Below are 24,735 nucleotides of genomic sequence, written 5' to 3' on the forward strand. Positions count from 1 at the left end.
ATACCCAAAACAAAGTAGATAGTGAGGAAAATATTGATAGGATTAATTAAAAACATCATTTTTCCCATCTCTCCTTTTTTATGCTGGCATATTATTTTATTTGATTCCAGATATGTCTCAACCTTTGTACCATACACAACGAAACCTTAACTACTGTGTAAAATGAAGATTTCCCCTTCCAAGTAGTAAGTATAGATAGGATGGCAAAAGCTGTTATAGAATTCAGTTAGACAATTGGACACTGTCAGAATGATGAAAGAGGAGATGTTTTCCATACCAAGGCCAAGCTTCTAAAAACTGATTCTGAAAGTTACTGAATTCAGTGATGAAAATACAGAAAATAATTTTTGTCAAAATAATATACAGGATTCAGAGGTGGCCATAGGGGAAGAAACGGGAATTTTTTTGGACAAAGACTTTCAGAAAATCAGCCTTCACATCATCTGGTAAGTGAACACCAAATGTTAACAGAAATCAAGAGTCTGAAATGTAACATTGTTCCTTTTTAACTCTCTCTGTGTGTGTGTGTGTGTGTGTGTGTGTGTGTGTGTGTGTGTGTGTGTGTGTGTGTGTGTGTGTTTTGAGACAAGGTCTTGCTGTATAAGACAAACTACTGTATTATTTAATACTATGTAGCCTAAGATGGCAAAGAACTTTTGATGTTCCTCCTGCCTCAGTCTTCCAGAGTGCTGGGACTATGCTCATGTTGAGTGTCTTAGTTACTTTTCTCTTCCTGTGACAAAACACCATGATCAAAGCAACTTAGAAAAGAAAGAGTTTATTGGAGCTCATGGTTCCAGAGGGTTAGCATCCATAATCATCATGGTGGGAATGTGACAGCAGAGAGACAAGCATGACATTGGAGCAGTAGTTGAGAGTTTTCATCTGATCCACAAGCATGAGGTAGAGGGAGAGTTCTAACTGGAAATGGCATGGGCTTTTGTAATCTCAAAGACACCCCAAGTGACACATCTTCAACAAGGCAGTGCCTCCTAATTCTTCCTCTGGTGGTTTGAATGAAAGTGACCCCCATAAGCTCATGGAGAGTGGCACTATTAGTATGTGTGGCCTTGTTGGGGGAAGTTTGTCATGTGACAGGCTTTCAGGTTTCAGATACTCAAGCTAGGCCCGGCATCACTCTCTCTTCCTGCTGCCTGCCAAACTAGATAGAGAACTCCATGCTCCTTCTACCGGCACCATGTCTGCTTGTGTGCCCCCTTGTTCCCCACCATGATGACAGTGCTAAACCTCTGAACTTTAAGCCAACCCCCAATTAAATGCTTTCTTTTATGAGAATTGCTGTGATTATGGTGTCTCTTCACAGTAATAGAGACCCTGACAAGACACTTCCCAAGCAGTTCCAATAACTGGGGATGAAACATTCAAATATAGGAGCCTATGGGGGTCACTCTCATTCTAAACATCATGCTTAGCTAACATATTTTGTAATAATAAGAATAATTTTCAATTCTGTTGAAATCAGAGATTTCTTCTTAGGTTTTTCCATGCTAGTATGTATTTAATTTAAATTTGGTGTTTTTGGCTAACTTATTGTCCCTGAAACTATTATAATAAACATTTTATTTTTATTTTCAATCATTATCAGGAATTTTGAATTTATAAAATATAAAAAATAGATTGCTGGTGACTGTATCATTTATCCAACATAATTAGTCTCATTTTTGTCCTCATACAACCTTTGATCTTAAGTTATAGTGTAAAAATATTTTAATAGCCTTAAAAATTAATTACACAAACCAGAAATTAAGACTAGAGTGACGTTTTCATGGTTAAGAGCCCTTGCTGCTTTTCCAGAGAACCCAAGTTCAATCCTCAGCAGCAACATCACATAGCTGACAACATCCTATAACTCCAGATCCAGGGGCTGTGGTCCTTCTTCAAGCCTCTCTGGGAACGCACACATATGTGGCCTCAGCCTTTCAAGTGCTGGGATTATAGGCATGAGCTATTACACCTTGTCTATATAATTGTTTTCAATAGGTTTGTGCTTGCAAATAGGAATAGAAAATGGTATAGGTGCTTGCTACACAAGCCTAGCCAACCCAGTTGGATCTCTGGGACCCTTGTAGAAGTGGAAGAAAGAAGTAGCCTCATGCAAAGTTGGCTTCTGACTTCCACATGCGCACCATGGCATATATACACACACACACCATGGACATATACACACAACTCTCTCTATATATATAAGGTTAATATATATATATATTAAACCTTTAAAATTATTTATTTCTTAAGTATTTACTTTTTTCTTAATAGTATTTATTTCTTAAATTTAGGAATCTTATAGTACCTAACTTGATGTAAATAATTTCTTGGGATAAAACAGATGGGAACCACAGCCCTGCTCATACTTAGCATGTACTGTACCACTGAGCTACAACCCCAGCCCAGAAAATATTCCTTATATAAACATTTATGAAAATATTGGAAACTCTGTTAAAAGGGTCTTCAGGAGATGTGCCTCAATCCTGTCTTTCATGATGACTCACTGTTCTCCCAACACTAGTCACTTAAAATGAAAAAGTTAACATGGGTATTCTACCTAATATACTTACTCATGTTTTCAATAGAAATACTGGAGAACGGCTATGGATTTAGCCTATAGCAAGTCAGCTGATCTTTCATACTTTTATTTTAGTCAAGTTGTGTACACATAATATTCTTCGTGCTAGTACCTGCCTCAGATTTAGCAATTACTTCCAGCATTTATCAGTGTTGTCGCAGGACATGGTAATTCCAAATATAAGGGATGCTTTCCTTGCTAAACCACATATACTAGTTTACAGCTTGCTTTCTTAGCACAGTCCATATGACTATTTATTTACACTTACGGACATCATAGACATTTGTCAAAGTTTTCACTATTTCCTTTTTGATGATTCACTATACAGGACTTTTGGTTTAAAAACTGAAAGGATAGAATAGCTGAATTGTTACCTGATCCATTTATTTGAACTGCATCAAGCCAACACTTTGCTTCCTCTGTAGCATACTTCCCACTTGATTGTTTTTCTCCTTAGAATTAAGTATTTTTTTATTGAAAGATAGTTTTTTTTAATGACCACTGGGCAGGGAAATAATCAACAGAATAATTTGGAATGCTTTTCTTTGATCTAAAGAAGTTGTGTTACAAAACATTATTAAATATTCTATCACTCTTGGGGCTGTGGAAATAGTTCAATTGGTAGAGTACTCACCTTAGCATGCATAAAGATCTGGGTTCAGTCCTCATTACCACATAATACCAGTTGTTGTGGTATGTGTCTTTAATCATAGCACTTGAAGTGGAAGCAGGAGTTTCAGAAGTTCAAGGTTACACTTGGATACATAGTGAGTTTCTGGCCAGCATAAGATCCTGGACCACTCCGCCTGCCCCCCCAAAAAGAAAAAAAACACTCTCCTCAATTATGAAGTCGCATAGTTTGATTGTTTCATTATTTGTTTTTTTGTTTGTTTGTTTTCAAGACAGGGTTTCTATGTGTTGTTTCAGTGCCTGTCCTGGATCTCGCTCTGTAAACCAGGCTGACCTCGAACTCACAGAGGCCTGGCTCTGCCTCCAAAGTGCTGGGATTAAAGGCGTGCGCCACCACCACCCGGCTTGATTGTTTCATTATTAAAACTCATGGGACAGCTAATTTTTCATATTTTTATGTTACATTGTATTAACATCTTTGTGCAAGTGACATAGTACATCAGACTTAGGTCTTTAAGTTGCATCTGGAAACTAGTATATAAAAAAGGTAGTCATAGTATAATTCTAGGAGAAAGTCACTGATAGAAATGGTTTTGAGAACCTGGGTGTACTGGCACAAGCTTATTCAAGCATTCATGAGAATCTCAACTTCCAGGCTAACCTATATATAGTGAGATCCTATCTTAAAAGAGAGGAAGGGATGGAGGAATGGGAGAAGGAAGGAAGGAGGGAAGGAATGGTTTTAAAATATCCTTATGACTTAATCAAATCATGGACTATCTGTCTCATTTGTATTATGTAATTGGACTCCTTTGTAGATGAGGCATGATAACAGTGAAGATCGATCAGAGTGGAATGGAAACCAATCAGAAGAGAGACAGCTACAAATAGAAGGAAATCAAGTTTCCTTCAGGAGAGTTCATGGCCACTCCCAATCTCGTGGCCGCCATATTATCAGATCTCATGGCCCCCACTCCAGAAGATCTCATAGCCACTTTAGGAGAGCTCCTGTCTACTCAGATAGATCTCATCATGACCATGCAGATAGACCACATGATGACCACCGAGATAGACCACATTATGACCACCCATATAGACCACATCATGACCACCGAGATAGACCACATGATGACCACCCAGATAGACCACATTATGACCACCCATATAGACCACATCATGACCACCCAGATAGACCACATCATGACTACTTAAATAGACCACATCATGACCACCCAGATAGAGTACATCATGACCACCCAGATAGACTACATCATGACCACCCAGATAGACTACATCATGACCACCCAGATAGACTACATCATGGCCACCCAGATAGACCACATCATGACCACCCAGATAGACCACATTATGATCACTCAGATAGACCACATCATGTCTACTCAGATAGACCACATCATGACCATTCAGGTAGACTACATTATGACCACCCAGATAGACCAGATCTTGACCACCCAGATAGACCACATCATGACCACCCAGATAGACTGCATCATGACCATACAGATAGACCACATCGTGACTACTCAGGTAGACCACATCATGACTATTTAGGTAGATCATATCATGATCACCCAGACAGACCTCATCATGATTACCCAGACAGACCTCATCATGATCACCCGGAAAGACCTCATCATGATCACCCAGACAGACCACATTATGATCACCCAGGTAGACCACATTATGACCACCCAGGTAGACCACATCATGACCACCCAGGTAGACCACATCATGACCACCCAGGTAGACTACATCATGACCACCCAGGTAGACCACATCATGACCACCCAGGTAGACCACATCATGACCACCCAGGTAGACCACATCATGACCACCCAGGTAGACCACATCATGACCACCCTGGTAGACCACATCATGACCACCCTGGTAGACCACATCATGACCACCCAGGTAGACCACATCATGACCATCCAGATAGACCACATCATGACCATTCAGGTAGGTTTCATCATGACCATTCAGGTAGGTTTCATCTTGGCCACACAGAGAGAGCTCATCTTAACTATGAAGGGTTAGGTCACCATGACCACAGAGGGAGAGCTCGTCTTAACCACACAGGGATAGCTCATCATGACCATGCTAGGAGAGCTAATGATGGCCATGGAGGGAGAGCTCATAACAACCATACATGGAGATCTCGCAGTCATGAAGAGAGATATCGTGGTCAAGCAGAAAGATTTGGAAGAATCCAATCATCACCAGAATCTGAACCTGAAATTGACAGGTAAAAGCAAAATTAGTACTTTATCAATGTTAGTACAATGTTTTGAATGATAAGGAAATGTATAAGCATGTTTTCTATTTCTGTATCTTAATAGCAAAGTGTGTATTTTCTTAATTCAGAAATTGTTCCAATTCAAACTGTTCTAATTATGTGGTTCATGGTATCAACTGACATGCACATGCAGTTACCCAAGTTTGTTTCCCAGTTTCTGACCTTTCCGATGAGGCCTATCCAATAACCAAAGTATGTTCACTTAGTATCTAGTTCTTTTGCATCTTCCAAACTAGTAGGCAAGGTAATGTACTGACAAACTGTGCTAAATCGATAAGATATAACTAATGGTAATAAATTTGTTTCCTTCCTTTATATCCTTCCTAAGGAGTCCTACAAGTCTTTAGCAGACAAATAATCTCAATCAATCTCTCTCCCCCCCCCTCTTCTTTATGTGTATTTCTGTCTGTGTCTGTGTCTGTCTGTCTGTCCGTGTGTCTCTGTGCATCTGTCTCTGTCTCTCTGTCTCTCTCTCTCTCTCGCTCTCTCTCTCTCACTCTCTCGCTCTCTCGCTCTTTCTCTCTCGCTCTCTCGCTCTCTCGTTGCTGTTAGAAATTATGCCGAAGGCCTTTTGCATGTTAGACAAGTGATTTACTTCTGAACCACAACCTCAGCCCAGCAGATGTATCTTGGAGTAGCTCATTTCCTCCAAAACCACTGTCTAAAGTGTATGCTGTCTTCAGTAGTAGGGTTACCTTCAAGGTAAGCAAGGCAAACAAGGGCAACAGCACTAGCCTGTATTGTTTTGGGAGTCTCTTCTACTTCCAGGACCAACCATTGAAAGGGAGGTTTCCCATGCCTAGCACTGGGATTTTGTTAGGTTGTCTATGATCCTTGTGGGGAGCATTGGCACTTAGAATAGCATAACTTCATTCAAACTACATACATATGTTTAAACACATGTTTGTGTGTATTGTAAATACTTTAAGTAAACAAAAATTACTGTTTTCCTATGACTTTGTTAAACATTCTTAGTGTTAACTATTGTTCCATCCTTCTTCTCCCTCTGTATTTCCTGCCCAAATTCCAGTTAAATTCCTAACCTATTTTCTCATATTTCCTTTCACAGCACCAGTGTCCTACTCTACACCTCTCTAGAGCACCTAACTCCTCCCACTATGGTCCCTTTGTACTTTCCTAGTTCCCGAGGTTATTCCAGGTTATATATTCTCCTTGAAGGATTAAGAGGATCCACAAAAAAGAGAGAACATGCAGCATTTATCTTTCTGGGTCTGGGTTACTTCACTTGGTATATTTCCTAATTCCATCCATTTACTTGCAAGTTTCTTAGATGTAGCATACAGCTAATAACTGATTATTCTACGTTTCAGTAAAGAGAATTCATTTGTAATGTTCTCCTTAAAAATGTTAAATAGGGGGCCATAGAGATAGCTTAGCAGTTAGAGCACTTGATGTACCAATACCCACATGACAAACCAGGTGTCCTAACCAAACCTGTAGCCAGTTGCTGAAATGGGGAGAGACAAGACTGGTCACTGGGGCATGCTGGCTTCCAGACTAGTCAAGAGAATGTGAGCCCCAGTATCAGGTAAAGACCTGGCTGAAAACATAGGTGGAAAGTGATTGTGGAGAACACTTGGTGCCACCTTCTGGCATCTCCTTGTGTATACAGGAACATGTATCAACACATCCGCATACTCTGACAGAGATGCATACATACATAAAATTAAGTAAATCATTCACAAATGTTAAATAATCTGTCAATGATATGTTGTAGTGAAAATTATTTTTCTGAATTTTAACCCTTTATGATGAATGCCAGATTCTCTACAATAAGAGAAACGACTGAATACTTACTAGCTCAGGAACAGCAGAGAAATGAGCTAATTAATCTGAATGGAGAGGTAAGTGCAATGCTTTCTACTTTCTACCCCCCAAATTTTATGTATCATGTTCATTTAACTAGGCTTTCCTTTTGTGTCTTTTTTGCTTCTTTGAAAACTTGGCTTTTATTTGCATTAATGATTATTTTCATGAGTTTAAAAACAAGTTAGCAGAATGAATGTACAAAGAAGCCATATATCATGTTATATGTGCTTACAAAAATGGTTTCCAGTATAATTATTGCTTGAAAGTTTCCTCCTTGGGCTGGGCATGGTATCAGACACCTAAGATCCCAGTATTCGGGCAGTTCATTCAGAGAGAGCTTAAATTCAAGACAGTCCTGTGCTACATAGCAAGACCCTGTCTGAAACGAAGCATGAGGAGCATAGCTCAGTCAGAAGAGGGTTTTTACCTAGCATGGACCAGACACTACTTTCCATCACCTACTCTGCAGAAACTCAAACATGGCGCCACACACCTGTAATCTGAGCCTTTCATTCCCGTTCTTTTTACCTCCGCACACTAAATGCTGTGCTGTGGTTACAGGTGGGTGCCATCATGGCCACTCTCGGGTCCTCCTCCCCCACTGCCACCGCTACCACTGACTAGGACCTCTGTTAGACAGTCTATTTTGTGGTGGGTTGATCAGGGCCAGTTAACATTTCTATGAAGTGGTTATTTATGCTTTATTCTGTTCAACTGACTACACATAAATATAACATATCATCACTTACAAAGTAATTGTAAGAACAGGAGAGATAAGTTGGTGGTTTTAAAGCATCTAATTTTTATCAAAAATCTGAAAACTCCAAATTGGTATAGAAATGATACTTCATAAAATGAAATGACTGATGTAGCACAGTTTTCCACCTTAGTTAGTTGTTACAAAGACCATCAATGTCTCAAATTTGTCGAATATACAGATTTTGAGACAGTCCTATGTGGCTTTTTCTTGTAACTCTGATACTACCCAGGCTTCAGATAGATAATGTTTGAACCCAGGGCACATCAAGATCTAAGAGAATTTCTCTGGATCACTACTCTAAAGCCTTGGGGAAGTCACTTGATTCTTCTCAACTTCAGTTTTACAACATATAAAGAAGGCTTAGACTGATTTATCCCTAAGGGCACACTGCCTTTGACAGTATTGAATCTCTGTGCAATATCAGAAATTGGGTGTGACACTTGTAAGGTCAGCAAGAATGAAAGACAGACAAGGGACTGAGTGACTACATAACAGCACAGGCTATATTTGGGAAGACATGTAATAGGGAGATCTCTAGTTCAAGAAACGAAAGAGCCTGTGATGCTCTTAGTACTTCCAGAGTGGGAAAACTTTCCTTTTGGCCTGATGGTGATCATAGCTAAGAGTTAGCAGTCAGTGTTCAGTTAAACAATGTCAGAGGATCAATATCACTTGGCTAGCCATTACTGGGGGGGGGGGGGTGGAAAGCATAGGGTAGGCAAGAATCTAGGGAAGGAATTTACTTTAGTTCTAGGAGTTTAGTCACTTTAGTTTGGTGATTGTCATGGTTAACCAAGATGGGGAGACTTTACAAGATGGCCAAGGCCAGAGCTAAGCAAAGGGAATATTGTCATGTAAATGCTAAAAGTTGCAATTTAGACTAAAAAACAAAACACCTTGTGCTGAGTAAGGCTATCGTTTCAATAATTTGTTTCAACTTTGTCCATTTAGATGATAGAAGAAGGCTACAGCAGCTCTGAAGAAAGTGATGAAAGTTCTGACAGGTGAGACAAACTTTGGACAATCTTAAGAGGAAAATATGAAAACTGGCATTGACTATAGCATCCAGGCCAGAGCCTTACAACCTGACTTTGAAAACTAACACTTTGTGTAAATAATCCTAGTCAGAATCAGAAAAGCTTTAATTAAATCTTCCTGGCTTGGTTTTATTTTTACTTCTGAGACTTGTCTATATCATATTCTGTTGATATATGTTCAGTATCATAATTTTGCATCTAAACTAGCTGTCTCTCTCTACAGGAATTATCACTGGAGAAATCAGAATGATTAAGATTGTTTGATCATTTCAGTTTTAAAATTGGAAACTGGTGTGTAATAACAGGGTATGCTAGACAAGCTAGATGAATCTCAACATCCCATTTTTAGCAGCAATCGTAGCAAAACTTAGCCTGTGATGGGATCAGGGAGGCAAGAATTCTATGTTCCATTATGCCGTCTTAGATCTTTGTTGCTATGGACCTCTGTAACAAAAACAGGTTGAAATACAAACATAAGAAAAAGAAGTTTCTGGCCATGACTACTTGCTATACAGGTGGGAGGTAGTGAGGGTTCCTACCACAAGAGCAGACTTGAACATGGTCTATTAGATTTTTGTACTTAAATATCATCCTCCCTGAAACAAAGATCTGGGGGAAGGTCTGCTCAGGAAGATGGTCAGGAAAAGAGTGGAAAACAAGAGCTGCATTTGTTGCTTATCCTTCTCTTTGTAGGGTAAGAAAGGGAAACCCTTATAAATGGAGATTACCTTTGGAGATGTACGTTTCTCTCATAAAAGGGTGACTTTTACTTTTTCATTTGGTTTCCACAGCTGCCCATGTGTCTTGTGTTTCTCAAAAGGATTAGCTCAGCATTAGTGGTTACAGAAAAGAGGCTAATTATGGATAGTATATTTTGGCCTCTTTCAGTGGAGTTTAGGAGTTGGCCTCTTGAAGTGGTATTGGGGGTGGCTGTCTAAAACTCATTGAGTGATACTAGGAGAATTTATGCAAATGGAAGGAGAAAAATGTTGCCATACTACCTTTGAAATGGACATAACCTAGGTAACTTATGAAATAATTGAAAGCTGTAAGTAAGTACTTTTATATCCATAATTTAATTTAGCCCTAAAATTCCTTTCTGGTAAGGTATTAGCATTTCCATATTACAGAATGATAGATTCAAACTGAAGGAGGACTGATGGTTGATTTTTCTGGCACTACTGGGGATCAAACCTAAGATCATGTGCACACACAAACTAAAAAGATTTACCAGTGTGCCATGGAGCTCCACTCCAGCCAAAGAAGATGGTTTTTGTTTTGTTTTGTTTTTTAACTTCCCCAAATCATACAACTAATAAAAAGTGTGAAGGTACATTCAAATACAGTTTGTATTTCTACAAAACCTATGGGACTGGGCAGTGGTGGCATACACCTATAATTCCAAAACTAGGGAGGCAGAGGCAAGTGGATCTCTGTTAATTCAAGGCCAGCCTGGTCTACAGAGTGAGTTGCAGGACAGCCAGGATGATACAGATTGCCTTTCCACAACTACAAGTACAAAGGAGGTTTAATTCTTACAGTGCTAGAACATTCACCTTCTTTCATTGTTTAGACAATTACTATGGCTGTAGGCAGCGGATTCAATCTTGGTGAGTAGGAAAAGGATAACCACAACCAGGGAACAAGAGTGGAAAGAGGTTTATTACTTGAACAAGAAGGTGGTGTGGGAAGTAGTGGGCTGTCTTCAAGAGTGTGGAACCTTTCTCAGTTCTTGGTGAGCTTAGCTTTGGAGGGCTAGAGTCTTGGTAAACTCAAGAGCCACCAAAGCCAATGGCTTTCTAGTTCTTGTCTTATAAATTTGAAGAGTGAAGTTCATGGGCCACAGAGAGCAAGTTTTAGGAAGAAGTATTTTGTTAGAGCCAGCTTAAAAGAAAGAAGGCATAATTCCTGTAGAGGAAGAGCACATCTCCAGGGACAGGGACTGTCAAGGTGCTACTCTGGGAATATTTTTAAGAACGTAGAACAGAAACTGGTGTGAGGTATAAGGAAGGAAATAGGCTGATCAGTCCAGTGTATCATCCAATAGGAAATGTCTAGGCACCTCCTCTCTGTCTCAGTCACTCCCTCCTCCAGAGCTTCCATTCAAGACTAAGAGGAAATAAGAAACCAGGAAGCAGAACTCTCTTCTGATGTTCTTGGCCTCCAAAAAGGACATTCTCAGGACTGCTGCTTTGGAGCCTAACACATTATACAACATGCTCAATCAGAGATCATAATATCATATGGTACAAAACAAAACAAAACACTGCCAACTGCCCCTAGGTGGAGAATTTAGTACAATAATAAGTAAGGTCAACTGAACTGAATGAGTCAGATACTAAAAGTTTCTCTAAGAGTTTCGGCTAAAACGTTAGCTCCACAAACAGATTTGAAAGCTGAGGACATTTAAAAAGTCATTCAAAAGATCAGTAGCCTTTTCACCACCACCACTCCATATGCTTGGGAATTTGCCCCAAAATGTGCCTACCTGTACCACACACAGCAACTTAGAACAAAACCCGTCCATCACCTCCCAGTTTGGTAGGTCAGATGTCCAGCTTTGCTAGTCTGCTAGAGATTCCCATACCTGGAATCATGGTACTACCCTGGGTGCCCTCTTATTAGAAGGTTCTGGAGAGGTGCCTACTTCCAAGATCATTCCAGTGGTTGGCAGAATCGAGTTGCTTGCTGCTTGTAAGCCAGAGTCCTTTCTTCAAAAACAAAACCTGAACTACCTCACTCCCCTCTTGTAAGATACCAGTTCCATCTTCAACACAACCCACACACACGTTTCCACCCAAATCACATCCTTCTCACTGTTGATCATCCTGATTTCCACTTTTTACCTTGTTCTATGATTGCATTAGGTAAGCCAGGTACATGTTGTTAAAGGGAAAAAAAAGGGAAAAGCTAGAGAAAATGCAACAATAATTTTATGAGGAAACTTAACATTGAAGGACTCAGTAGAGTGCTTGCCTGGAATTATATAGCCATGAGTTTGATGCCTAACACTGTGAAAGGAAGGAAGGGAGGCAAAGAAGGAGGGAGAGAGAGATGTACAAAGGAAGGGAGGAAGGAAACTATTATATATCTAATTATTCATTGAACTCTAATTTTCCCCCCCAAAACAGTGTTTGGTCCACTTAAAGCCTAATAGGAACAATATAGCAAGACAAAAAGTTGTTATAGAAAGCACCTTGTTTATATAGAACTACTGACTATAAATTCTCAAGTAATAATATCAAGACAACTACACAGCCTTTGGACATTGGTTGTGTTATGGTAAAGTGCAAGTACATATGATTAACCTCTTCCCTGATACTACTTTAGCTGCCTATTAAAAATTTCTCCTTGGACTGGGGGTATAGTCCAGTTGGTAGACTACTTGTCTAACATGTATGATTCATTGTCTAACATGTCTTGATTCATTCTGCAGAAGGGCATAATGCAGGTTTATTGGCCGATGTCTGTAGTCCCAACACTCAGGAGGTAGAGGCAAGAGTTTCCAAAGTTCAAGGTCAACTTAAACTAATGAAATTGAAGTCAGCCTAGGATACATGAGATGCTGTCTCAAAAAAATTTCTTTTTTTCTGTGATGTTTACTGACACAAAGAGCTACTGTAAGGGAAAACATAAACCTGATCCACTAGCAGCCATCCATGAGGCACTTTATGGAATATACCTTTGCAACATGGTACAACAAATGTCACAGGAATCCAAGGTGGCTTTCATATTAACTTCTATATAACCAGGCTGCCCTTAAACTCAAGATCTCTTGCCTCAAACTCTTGATTTGGGGGATTCTAGGTATGTGCTACCACATTGTTTTCCATTATTTTTCTTTCTTGGGTGGGAGACACCAAAGGCTTAATGCCATGGGGTGGCTTCCATTTTTTTTTTATATAAACAGGCTGCCCTTAAACTTGAGATCCTCCTGTTTCAATCTCCTGGTTTGGGGGATTCTAGATTTGTGCAACCACTTTGACTTTTCATTCACTTTTTCATTTGGGGTTTTTATGGTGCAGAGAATGGAACTCGGGGCTTCACACAGGCTAATGAAGTGTTCTGCAACACTGTTCTGCAACCTTAGCCCTCCAGCTAATATTTTTGTAACTTTTTTATTTTTGTTTAAATGTAAGGACCATTTTATGAGTTAGAAAAAAGACCCAGTGACAGGGCAGACAAGTTGTAAATCTCGCCAGCTGTGAGGAGGAGGGAGATGGAGATGAAGAAAAGAGGAAGCTGTATCTTGGGACATAAGGTCCAAGAAAGCACATATATTCATTAGCTTCTTGGGAAAGAGTAGGATTCAGACTGTCTGAACAGGCTTAGGATTTTAGCCACTATCTGAAAGTGATAGAAACAGGGAAAGGGAATGTTACACTTTTAAAGTTGGGACTCACAGGTAGGTAGGCTTAGTGGTACAGATAGCAAGCAGCTGCTTTCTTTGGATTTTTTGAGACACTCTCATACAGCCAAGGCTGGCCACAAATTCTCATGTTGCCAAGGATGTTCATGAACTCCTGATTATTTTGCCTCTACCTACTGAGTGCTAGGATTATAGGCACAGCTTCTAAAAATTTTACTGAGCTACAGGTTTTATATTATGTAGTTAAACTACACAGTTCTTTCCCTTTTAGTTGACTAAGAGATGTGCAGTCCTCGTCATAGTCTGATTTTAGAACATTTTAACCATCATTCCCCCAAATTTTATACTCTTTGAGTCATTCTTCATTCAGACCATTCCTTCCCCCATGTTCTCCCATCCTTGTCAGTCCAAGGCAATCACAAATCCATTTTCTTCCTATGGAATTTGTGGTTATTTTTGTTCCAAATATACTATAATTAAAGAAGAATAAAACTGGATTCTTATCTAGCAGGTGAAAACTCATCTAAAGATGTGAAGGAAATTAATAATACCTACAGTTAAGAGTATAGTTCAGTGATAAAACACATACATCCTTCTTTTAAACCTCTAGAAATGAGATCTACGGATACTAAGTTGAAGGCCCCAAACTTGCTCATCTGATTAGTGGCTACTATATCTACTTACTTATTATTATGCTTTAATTGACAGTTTATGGAGACCCGAAGTTGATGCAGAATTCCTGAATGGTAGATACACTACAATTAAGACTATTACACGTTTTCCAAAAGGAGTAAGACTGAACTTCAATGTCGCAGCACGGACTAATCGGGTACTTATGATGGACTTGCCCAATTGTTTGCTCACCAGATGTTAAGAAAGCCATGTTTATTTTAGGTCAACTTGAAATATATAAGATTATCTTTTACATATAGGAAAAATGTGAATCTCTTAATACACAAGAAATACTTTCCTGTCCCCTGCTTTTGGGAAAGACAGAAAAGTTGGGAAAATAGCTAAATAAGCCAACCTCAGTTATTTATTTTTATGTGTGTTTATGTCTTGTCTGTCTGCCTGCTCCCCACCCCCCACCGCACATGTGTGTGTGTGTGTGTGTGTGTGTGTGTGTGTGTGTGTGTGTGTGTGTGTGTGTGTGTGTAGGGCAGATAAGTGGTGCCTGATCTTCTGGAGCTGGAGCTACATGCACTAGTGAGTCACCTGATATGGATGCTGAGAAATAAGTTCAGGTCCTAACTGCTGAGCCATCTTTCCAGACTTTGAAACAAACCTCAGTCATATCATGGAATAGCCCACACTCCTATACACTTAGTCCTGTAGCTGCATTAAGGCTCATTACGATTCTCATAAAGGAAACATCCATGTTTACCAGACTATGTAGTAAAGAAAAAACTAATAGATGTCTAAAGACTTTTATAAGGGACTGAAACTAAAATAATTTTCTGCCATTCTTCACTTAGCAATGAGATGAAATAAAGTACATTATTCCATCTGTGTTCTGATTATATTATTCATAGAAGTATGTAACTCATAAATAAAGCATGGTAGTGTGGGAATCAAGAGATCAAGGACATCCTGAACTACATATCAAGACTATCTTAGAAAAACAAAAGAAAAAGGGTGTGTGTGTGTGTGTGTGTGTGTGTGTGTGTGTGTGTGTGTGTGTTTCATAAGTGCAAAACAGAAAACACACAAACTATATCTCAGAACAATAATAACCCTGTTTCTGAATTAGGTTTAGGGATAATATTGAAAGGAGTATGTCTGAAAAATGGGGAAAGAGACTTGGACTTTGTGGCCATGTATATAAGATGAAACTGGAATTACGTCTGACTTGGCAATATTTGAGGTACTGTAGTCAGCTGTAGACCAGTAAGAACAATAGGAAGTTGCTTGTACCTAGGACTGCTCTCACAGAATAGATTTCAAACCCTGGACTATAAGGCAGACATTTGAATTCTAGCATATAGAAATAAGCCTGCCCTTCATTTGGCTATGAAAACGTATTGCTACTTGGTCTGTGGTATGCTCTTCCATACTCTTCCATTAAAGCTCTTTGATTCTGCTGTTCAGCATGGATGGTCTGAATAGAAACCTCAGGTGTAGACCAAGCATCAGACAAACTACACATGATTCTAGTCTCAAGGAAAGCTCATGCACATTCTTCAAACACAGATAGATTTCATACCCCTCTCAGAGTCTTCTCAACCCCAGGCTGCTGCTTGTAGCTGGAATTTTCCTGTGTACACCCAGCTCCTGCAGCCACTCAGACCCAGGTAAACCCACACAGACTTATATTACTTATAAACTGTATGGCCATGGCATGCTTCTTGCTATCTAGTTCTTATATCTTAAATGAACCCATTTCTATTAATCTATAAGTTGCCATGTGGCTTGTGACTTACCAGTACTTTTACATCTTGCTTCCTCTGTGTCTGGCTGGCAACTCCTGACTCAGCCTTCCTGTTCCCAAAATTCTCCTCTCTCTGTCCTGCCTATACTTCCTGCCTGGCTACTGGCCAATCAGCACTTTATTTATTAACCAATCAGAGCAACACATACACAGCATATAGAGTGATACCCACAGCACTTCCCCTTTTTTTTTTCAAAAGGAAAGTTTTAACTTGAACATAGTAAAATTGCATAACAAAACAATTATCAAGAAAAAATTACAGTTACAATATCGACTCTATTTGTATTTGGCAAAATTAAAGAAGATATCTTGTCCTATATTTGTGAGTATAAAGTTTCATATCTAACTTATCTTTTACCATAACTAAGGAGATTATAACTATCTAGTCTTCAACTACATCAAAGGTCTCAGAAGGATATAATATCACCTGAGAAACGGTAGGACACAAGCAACTTTCAGGAGTCTCGTGAGAATAGACAGAGACAGCTGGCAGCCTGGACAGTCATCCAAAGTTTCTCTATAAAGTTGGGGCATCTGTCTTTAGCCCACAGGCCTTGAGTCTCTCAGTCACTTCTCTGTGTCCTGTAGAATGCCTGGTAGTTTTCTCTGCAAAGCAGGAACCTAATGGACCATTTTGCTAAGCAAAGTTCAGTGGTCACCTTCCTATGAGTCCTGCATGTCCAGTCGATCAAGCAGTCCAGGCAAGAACAGTTTCTTGCCCAAATGGCTATTTTTGCCAAGAAGAAGATAAACTCCATATAGAGTGTTTTCGATGTCCATCCTCCACTCTGAAGTAAATCAGTGCTGCCAGGAACAGACATGTCTCATTGTCCAGAAAGTCTAAATTTTTAAAACATTTTAAATGCCATATTCTGTAGGTCTTTGAAGTATTTGAAGATTACCTATCTATCTGAAATGTATCTATGTATACCTAGAAGACTTAACATGACTATAAGTTTGACTATCATAGAAGACTAATTATTAATCTGTATTTTTTAATTATCATTATAATCTAGATGAGGTACATAAACATAATAACTCAAATGAGAGTAGAAATATATATACAGTATAACAAAATTGTTTAAAATTGTATCAATAAACTAAAATCCATAGCAATGTAAAACATTTCCAAACAAGTTGTTGCTCTTTAAAAATAGGTTCATTAATCTACCCTTTTATCCTATCATATGTATGCTATCCCCTTTTCTTCTTTAGAAAGAGATTGCATTTATAATCAACCTGCTTTAATAAAAATAATTGGTTTTTCTCTGTCCCACACCAGAGGGCTCTTCTGATATAGGACAGAATAATATCTCAACCTTTTGTTTTTTTAGCAATATGCTTGGGTTTAGAGAAGGAGTGAGCCAATTCCATCTCCAAAGCCAACTTGGTGTATTTGGGAATTTTGGCGTAGCTTCTCATACTACTTCCTGCTGGATGGGGGTGCTGTATTCTTATGGGGACATAAAGAAAATTTTAGGATTATGGAGTAGTCCCTGAGGCTGTATTGTCTGAGCCAGTTGCCTTGAAACCATTCTGGATGTTGGATCATCTGGGCCATGGTGTCATCGGAGACCTTTCAGGGGGTCTTGGCTGGTCAAACCTGACGTATCTTAATCTGGAACAAATCCATAGCCTGTTGCTTTCTGTAGAAACAAAAGCAGAGCCTCCTTTCCAAAGCAACATATCCTTATATCCAAATTTTGAAGTTAAGGTACCTTTAAAATATACATATTGGTTTAACTGAGCAGCTTTTACAATCAAATGTCTTTCTGCAGTTAAAAATCCCAAAGACAACACAATCTAGATTCTCTGTGTGATATCTATCTTTACATGGCTTATTTTTTATATTACTTTTACTTTCTCTTTAAAGACTTTATTTTTAAAAACTATTTCTTTATATAACTACATATATTTCTTTGTCTTTCTTCCAAGCCTATGTACATTTTTACATACAATATAAACCATTTAGAGGTTTATCCCATCTGAATCTGTCTTGTTGTGAATCTATTGCTTTAAACTGCAGTATTTTCTGCCCACCCCAGCTTCCCAACATGGCGATGGTATGTTTACCACCAGCTCTGGGTCTGGAAGCCATGTGTACCATCAACTCTCAGAAGCACTTGGTCTATGCTTTTATCAAAGCAGTGTGTAGCCCAGAAACCTGTTTTTTTTCTTTTAGTAGCAAAAGCTATATCCACCGTGCACCATGTTGTGCAGCTTGTAGAAACCTCTGTGTAACTTGGCAAGAATGTGCCATGGTGTAGCTTTAGTCTGCATGCTGCAAACCCACCATAGAGTAGCTCAAGCACGCATGTTGCAGCATCTCGCCGACCACATGAGATATGAAGCAGGAACCTGTTTTTGGCTGCATTTAGAATTGGTTATTAAGTATTCCCAGGTTTAAGGTGGAAACTCGAGCCATTGGGCGCCATTTGTAGCTGGAGTTTTCCTGTGTCTACCTGGCTCCTGCAGCTGCTCAGACCCAGGTATATACACAGAGACTTATATTACTTATAAACTGTATGGCCGTGGCAGGCTTCTTGCTATCTAGTTCTTATATCTTAAATTAACCCATTTCTATTAATCTATGCTTTATCTTGTGGTTTGTGGCTTACTGGTACTTTTACATCTTGCTTCCTCTGTGTCTGGCTGGCAACTCCTGACTCAGCCTTCCTGTTCCCAGAATTCTCCTCTCTCTTTATCCCACTTATACTTCCTGCCTGGCTACTGGCCAATCAGCACTTCATTTATTAATCAAAGCAACACATACACAGCATACAGAGTGATATCCACAGCAGCTTCTTTGCCCTTTGACATTTTTCTGGTACAGAGAATTGAGGTACCAGGGCTTCACACATACGAGGAAAGAGCTCTATCATTGAACCATATACCGTGTCCTCTCACTACTCTAATGTCTCACTGCGTAGACCAGATTAGCCTGGAACTCACTATGTAGATTTGGCTGGCCTTGAATACATAGGAATCTGCTTGCTCTGACTTTCCTGAGTGCTAAGATCAAAATCATGTGTCACTATGCCTGGAAGCATTTTTTTTATTTCAAGGTAGGGTCTCACTAAATTGCCCAAGCTGACCTTGAACTCTCGATGTAGCCCAAACAGACTTCAAACTTCCAATCCTGCTGCATTCACCTTCCATGTTGCTGGAGCTGTTGGCATGTACCAACAGTCCTAGATGCCTACGTTTGTCTCTCTCTTTCTCTCTCTGTCGATCTGTCTCACAAGTAGCCTAGGCTGACTTCTAACTCAGTATTGTAGCTGAGGATGACCTTGAATTTCTGGCCTTCCTGCCTCCAAGGGCTGGAATTACAGGTGTGTGCCACCACAACTGGCTCCCTAGTCTAATAACCAAATTCAAGAGTATTTTATTAAACTGCTAAGCTCCCAAACTTAAAGCTTTTTGTCTCTTTCACAGACTAATCTGTCCCTCCACACTAGATTCACCATCCTGAGGACTTTGAGACGTGCCAGAATGAACAATGTGAACAATAGACCCAGAAGACAGGAAGACTGAACTGTCATTTACTATTAAGGGTTTGCTGATAATTGCACTGAACTATACTTAGGAGCATAAATATATTCTTAGAATGTTGAACTTTGGACTGGTTTTGTTAAAGTAGGTATTCGGTAGGTTTTGATGTCAAAATTCGGTTGATACTAAGCAATTGGAAGAAAAACTGTTTAGCGCTGTTTGCATAAATGAACAAGGAGATGAGCAAGAAGAAAGCTGGCTTAAATGGGGTTATTTTAGGAAAACAGCTATTTTTAGAAATATATGTTATGTTTTCAATGTTAGAGAAAACTGTAATTTACTGTAGTCCTTAAGCTCTGGAACCTGTACAACTGATAAAGTTCTGTCCACAAAAATCAATCCCTGAGTGACTTTAACAATTGTTAAAATAGTAAACTTTTATACTTTTACATTTTATAGAAATTTATAGTGTAACAAGATGAAACTTACTCTTTTACTTTTGTAAGAATTCTAAATGTAGTGTCTTTTTTTATTGGTTTTGTAAACACATGACGAATAATAAAGAGTTTGAGCATTGTTATTTATTTATTTATTTATTCACTCATTCATTCATTTATTTCAGTGCTAGGACTAGAGTCCAGGGCCTTGGGAGTGTGAGAAAGCTCAGCAGGTAAAGGCACTTGCCAACAAGGCTGATCCACCTGAGATCAACCCCTGGTCTTACATAGTAGAAAGAGAGAACTGACTCATAAAAGTTTTATCTAACCTCTTCTACATGTATGTACACACACACACACACACACACACACACACACACACACACACACACGTGCACACACATGTGCACGCACACACACAACTAAAAAATGTAATAAAATAAGAGCCCAGGGCCTTAAGCATAGTAGGCAGTGATCTACTACCATACTATCTCCCCAGCTCAAATAATATTTAAATATAAATGTGATACTTTTCTTGACCATTGATACTTAGAGTCCAAAATAATTATGATCCTAACATGGTGAATCATCAAAGTATGACTTGGACCTCAGCCCCTGTGTCCATCTAAGCTTACAGATATACATTCCGCAAAGTGATACTGTAATTATGTGGTATTTCTGTATAAGGCTGGTGTGATGTTTAATCTCATTTGTCAACTTGATGAGGTCTAGAATCAATTGGAAGAGAGCCTCTGAGTATGCCTGTGGGAAATATCATGGTTAGATTAATTGAGGTAGGGAGACCCACCCACTGTGGGTGGCACCATACCCTGGGCTTTGGTTTTACTGTGTGAAAAGTAGAAAGAGCCGAAAACGAGCATTCACAGCTGCCTCAAGCATTCATAGAAGCCCCACTGTTGCCCTCATGTACTCATAGCAGCTGTTGATGCCTGCGCAAGACCTAAAACCAGTCAGCATTTCATCGTGGAGGGGTTGAAGGGCTCCTGAGCTCTAAATCCTAGCTGAAGAGCTATTGTCAGTTGTGTTCTGGAGAAAGAAGAGTCAGATTTCTTTAAGGGCGTGGACCCTGGTAGATTGAACATGTTCTTGGCAAAGGTCCCACACCTTTGAGTATATTACCACAAACAGGAGTCCATTGATGGGCTTTTCCCCCCATGAGACAAGGTTTCTCTGTGTAGCCTTAGCTGTCCTGGAACTCACTCTGTAGACAAGGCATGCCTCTGCCTCCTGAGTGCTGGTGTTAAAGGTGTGTGCCACCTCCATATGGCAATGGGCTGTTTTTTTTAAAAAAGACATTAAGCTGGAAGAACGGAATGGGTCTAGGAGAAGTTGGAGGTAGAGCAAATGCAATCTGTGTGTGTGTTAAAGAGGTTAGTGGCAGAATGATAAACCTAAAGCAGGTTTCTTCATTCCAAGGGCATTTTTAAGCCACACTACTCTAATTAGCCATAGGTCTAAAACATACTCATCTCTGTAATTATTAATATCTGCTAACTCGTACTCCAGGTCATTTGTTCTGTTAGGGCTTGGGATTTACTAGTAGTAAAACAAATGAGTTTTCATAAATTGTTTGAAACAGCACTTCATTTAGCCCAGGCTGGCCTCAAAGTTTCTGTGTAGCTAGATTTGAACTCTAGCTCTTCTTTCCTCCACCTCTTAAATGTGCTGGGATTACAGGTGTATGCAAATGTGCCTGACTAAAGAAAACAGTTTATAAAAATCTGTCTCCATGCTGCTAACACTCAAGGATATCTGTCAATCAGGTTCCTGTTTGCCTCCCTGACTATATAAGTGGTATTTCTTAATTGTCAAACTGATGGAGGACCTAGTGAATATAGGCCAGAGAGGCTACTAAAATGTGCTAGAATGTACAGGAGAGTCTTTCATGGCAAAGAATTATCTGGGTCAAAATATTGATAGTGACTCACTGTTCAAGAGGAAAAACACGAAGAAGTAAAATACAGATTATGACATTTATGCATGTATCTTACATTTAGAGAGGCCCCTTTGTAAATAATACAAACTTTTCATATGCCTCCTAAATTATGAAACACAGAAATAACAAATGTTCTGTGTTGCTACTGATAAATGACTAATGCATGAAGACGCAAAGGGTTCAAATTGAAGTTTTTTTTTTGCTTCTCTGAGAATTTTTTAATGTAAACAAAAAATTTTTGAAGAAATCATTGGAAAAAGTAACAAGACAATCTGTAAATGTATTTTTAAACAGGCTATGAAGTCAGCATAGAAATATATCCTGAGGGCTGACTCACTCACCCACACACCCCTGCTTCACTAGAAAGCCAGATTCAGGCACCTGCTTGGTCAAGAGGCCACCTGAGCACATAGGAGCACATTGCGGGCCAAGGACTCAGGCTGGACTTGGAGCCCTGGCCATGAGTGGTGGGAACCTCGGTGGCATGCAGGTCACTGCAGCTAAGTCTGATGGCACTGGAGCAAAGAGGGAGGGAGCTGCACAAACACAGCCCCATGTGCAGAGCTCTCCACTGCAGACTAGCTCTGGACCAGGACACATAGCCCAGCCTCCTGCAGTTGCTCTGAGCACATGGGGTGTGAGGCTGGGAGGTGTGAGGAGGAGAGTGAGTGACTCACCGCTGTAAAGGTGGTGCTTTCTAAACAATTCGGTATCTCTCACGATTGGTGTTCCGAATCCGTGTGGCTCCATCAGATCCAACCAAGTGAGGCTGGGACAGAGTGTGCATCCATGCGCACGGTCAGCAGTCGGCGCAGTTCACTAGGCTTTGGTGTCCTTCGCATATTCAGTCAGCGTATCAGCAATCAGATACGCAGTCACTGGGCCACACAGCCCACATCTTCATACCATCCATCAGTTTCTTAGGAACTCTGGACATTGGTGGGGGTTCAGGCGAGCATCTGGTCCTTCGGATGCTGCCCAAGAATGGCTTTACAGCCGGGACTATTCCCTTGAGATTAGTGAGCACCAAGTCTTGGTTCTGTCATCGACTTGCCTTGAAACTCCACTAGCACCAGTGAAAAGGGAGGAGGGCCACGTGAGTAAAGCGCATCGCATGAAGTTGGTAGAAATGAGCTAACGACAAGACTTCTCCGACCCTTACACTTCCTAGGTCAGGGTCACCAGAAAGCACTGACAAAAGGCCCTGAGGGCTTCGAGACCATGTTCTCAGTGACAATAGCAACCTGTACATGGCTGCCTAGGGCCTGCCCATTGTCCTTCTCAAGGCAGTGTCTAGCTTAGAAAAGGGGGTTTGGAGGTTAATATATTAAGGAATTTAATTTATAGATATTTAAAATTACAGATACCTTACAAAACAGTTCTGTGATGATTCTGCAAGCAAGATATGAACAGAAGTCAGTCCGGGTGCGAAGGCTCCTCATTATCACTGTCAGTGAGAGCACAGAGCACACCCTAATTAAACTGCACACAAATCTGTAACACTGACATCTTTCTTTAGGATTTTTTCAATCATTCCTCTTTCAATATTTCAACGCTACTGAGACAAGGCCACCATTGTGAAATCTCTGCGGTGTCCTTCAGAGACCAAGTCTATCTGGGCTGACATGCTGCGTCCACTCATGGTGTTTTCATGGTATGAAACCTCTGTGGCGCTTTATTCTTCGTCACCAATAAAAACCTCAGCACTTGGCCCGAGCCAAGGACAGGACAGGACTCTGCTGCAGGTGTGGCTGGAGTCTCTGAGGACAAAGAGCTCCTGGGGTGCAGTAGCTACGACAATGCTGTTGCTAGGATAATTCCAAGGATCACAAGCAAAGTAACTACACAAATGAGGACAAACATCACCTTTGCCACCCCGAGGGAGAGGCAAGCACCCAGTGTCATCTAAGCAGTCATTTGCCAACCGATAAGCCAATGATTAGAGACAAAACAGTGATGACAGCCACCACCACAGCAGCAGTTATCCACTTTTTCTACCGGGCTTTACTCTGATATTTGATGGCTTTCTTGGTTTCTTCCTTGGGATGTTCAACTTAGTCTACAGCATTCATCACGTTTCTCTTGATGTAGTTGAGCATTTCACCCTGGGTCTCCACAAACATGGCCATATCCGTGAACATCTCGCACAGCTCTCGGATGCTGGTCTCCAGCTTTAGGATGTCTTTGTGACGTGACTCGATCTCGTTGAGAGCTTGCCTAGTGATTTGTGAATATGATATAATATCCAAGAGGAAGATGGACGGCTTCCTGCTCTCCAGCATCTCCACCAGCTCATCGTCAGTGGTGGTCCTTCCCGTGATCTCTAGCTGGCGCTGGATTTGGCCTTTGCTTCGCTCCCGAAACAGGATCTGAGCTTCATTGTACTCCTTCATGACCTCCACAAACTTGCCTGACTGTACCAAGTGCTGGATCTGTCATATCTGCAGGTCCACGGAAGTTCGGTTCCCACTCTAGTCCTAATCACAACTCTGCTCAATAGCCTTCAGCTTGCCTCAGATCCGGTTAGCGGTTTTCTTGATCTCTTTGTCAGGTATTCTAGCTCTTCTTTTATTTTTCCTTCTGGGTTTGGGGCAGAAAGGATGATGCTGTGGTTCTTCACGTCTTCCACGTACTGAGCAATCCTGACTATGCTGCCTCAAATCTCCTCCACCTGATGGAAGAAATCATCTATGAAATAGTCCTTTTCAGCAATGATGACAGTACTGTCTCCATCTTCGCATTTCCTCCATGCCTTGAGGTCGGGCAGCCAGTCCCAAAACCCCACCGGCCAGTAAGGCGGGGCGCCCGCCTCCCAGCTGCCCTCGCGCACACTCTCAGTGGCCGGGGCCACCACCCTCCCTTGGGCCAGCGCTACCATGGCAACGCTCTCTGCG

The 24,735-nt window shown here is 40.4% G+C and overlaps 1 protein-coding gene and 1 pseudogene across 1 annotated transcript in view; one reads left to right on the plus strand and one right to left on the minus strand.

Moving 5' to 3' along the window:
• Positions 1-19,489, plus strand: part of Luzp4 (leucine zipper protein 4) — a 40,369-nt gene extending 20,880 nt beyond the window's left edge. Inside the window, exons 3-10 of the mRNA XM_052749333.1 lie at positions 367-446; positions 4,033-4,246; positions 4,529-5,194; positions 5,340-5,508; positions 7,315-7,400; positions 9,080-9,125; positions 14,236-14,356; positions 19,391-19,489. Coding sequence (XP_052605293.1) covers positions 367-446; positions 4,033-4,246; positions 4,529-5,194; positions 5,340-5,508; positions 7,315-7,400; positions 9,080-9,125; positions 14,236-14,356; positions 19,391-19,489 — 1,481 coding nt within the window. The remainder of the gene's footprint in view (positions 1-366; positions 447-4,032; positions 4,247-4,528; positions 5,195-5,339; positions 5,509-7,314; positions 7,401-9,079; positions 9,126-14,235; positions 14,357-19,390) is intronic.
• Positions 19,490-23,452: 3,963 nt separating this feature from the next.
• On the minus strand, positions 23,453-24,452 carry LOC128115659 (syntaxin-2-like; annotated as a pseudogene).
• Between the last annotated feature and the right edge of the window lie 283 nt (positions 24,453-24,735).

This window comes from Peromyscus californicus, unplaced genomic scaffold, assembly GCF_007827085.1.
Source record: "Peromyscus californicus insignis strain IS unplaced genomic scaffold, ASM782708v3 Scaffold_10__1_contigs__length_136768540, whole genome shotgun sequence".
In the NCBI taxonomy this organism is placed as follows: domain Eukaryota; kingdom Metazoa; phylum Chordata; class Mammalia; order Rodentia; family Cricetidae; genus Peromyscus; species Peromyscus californicus.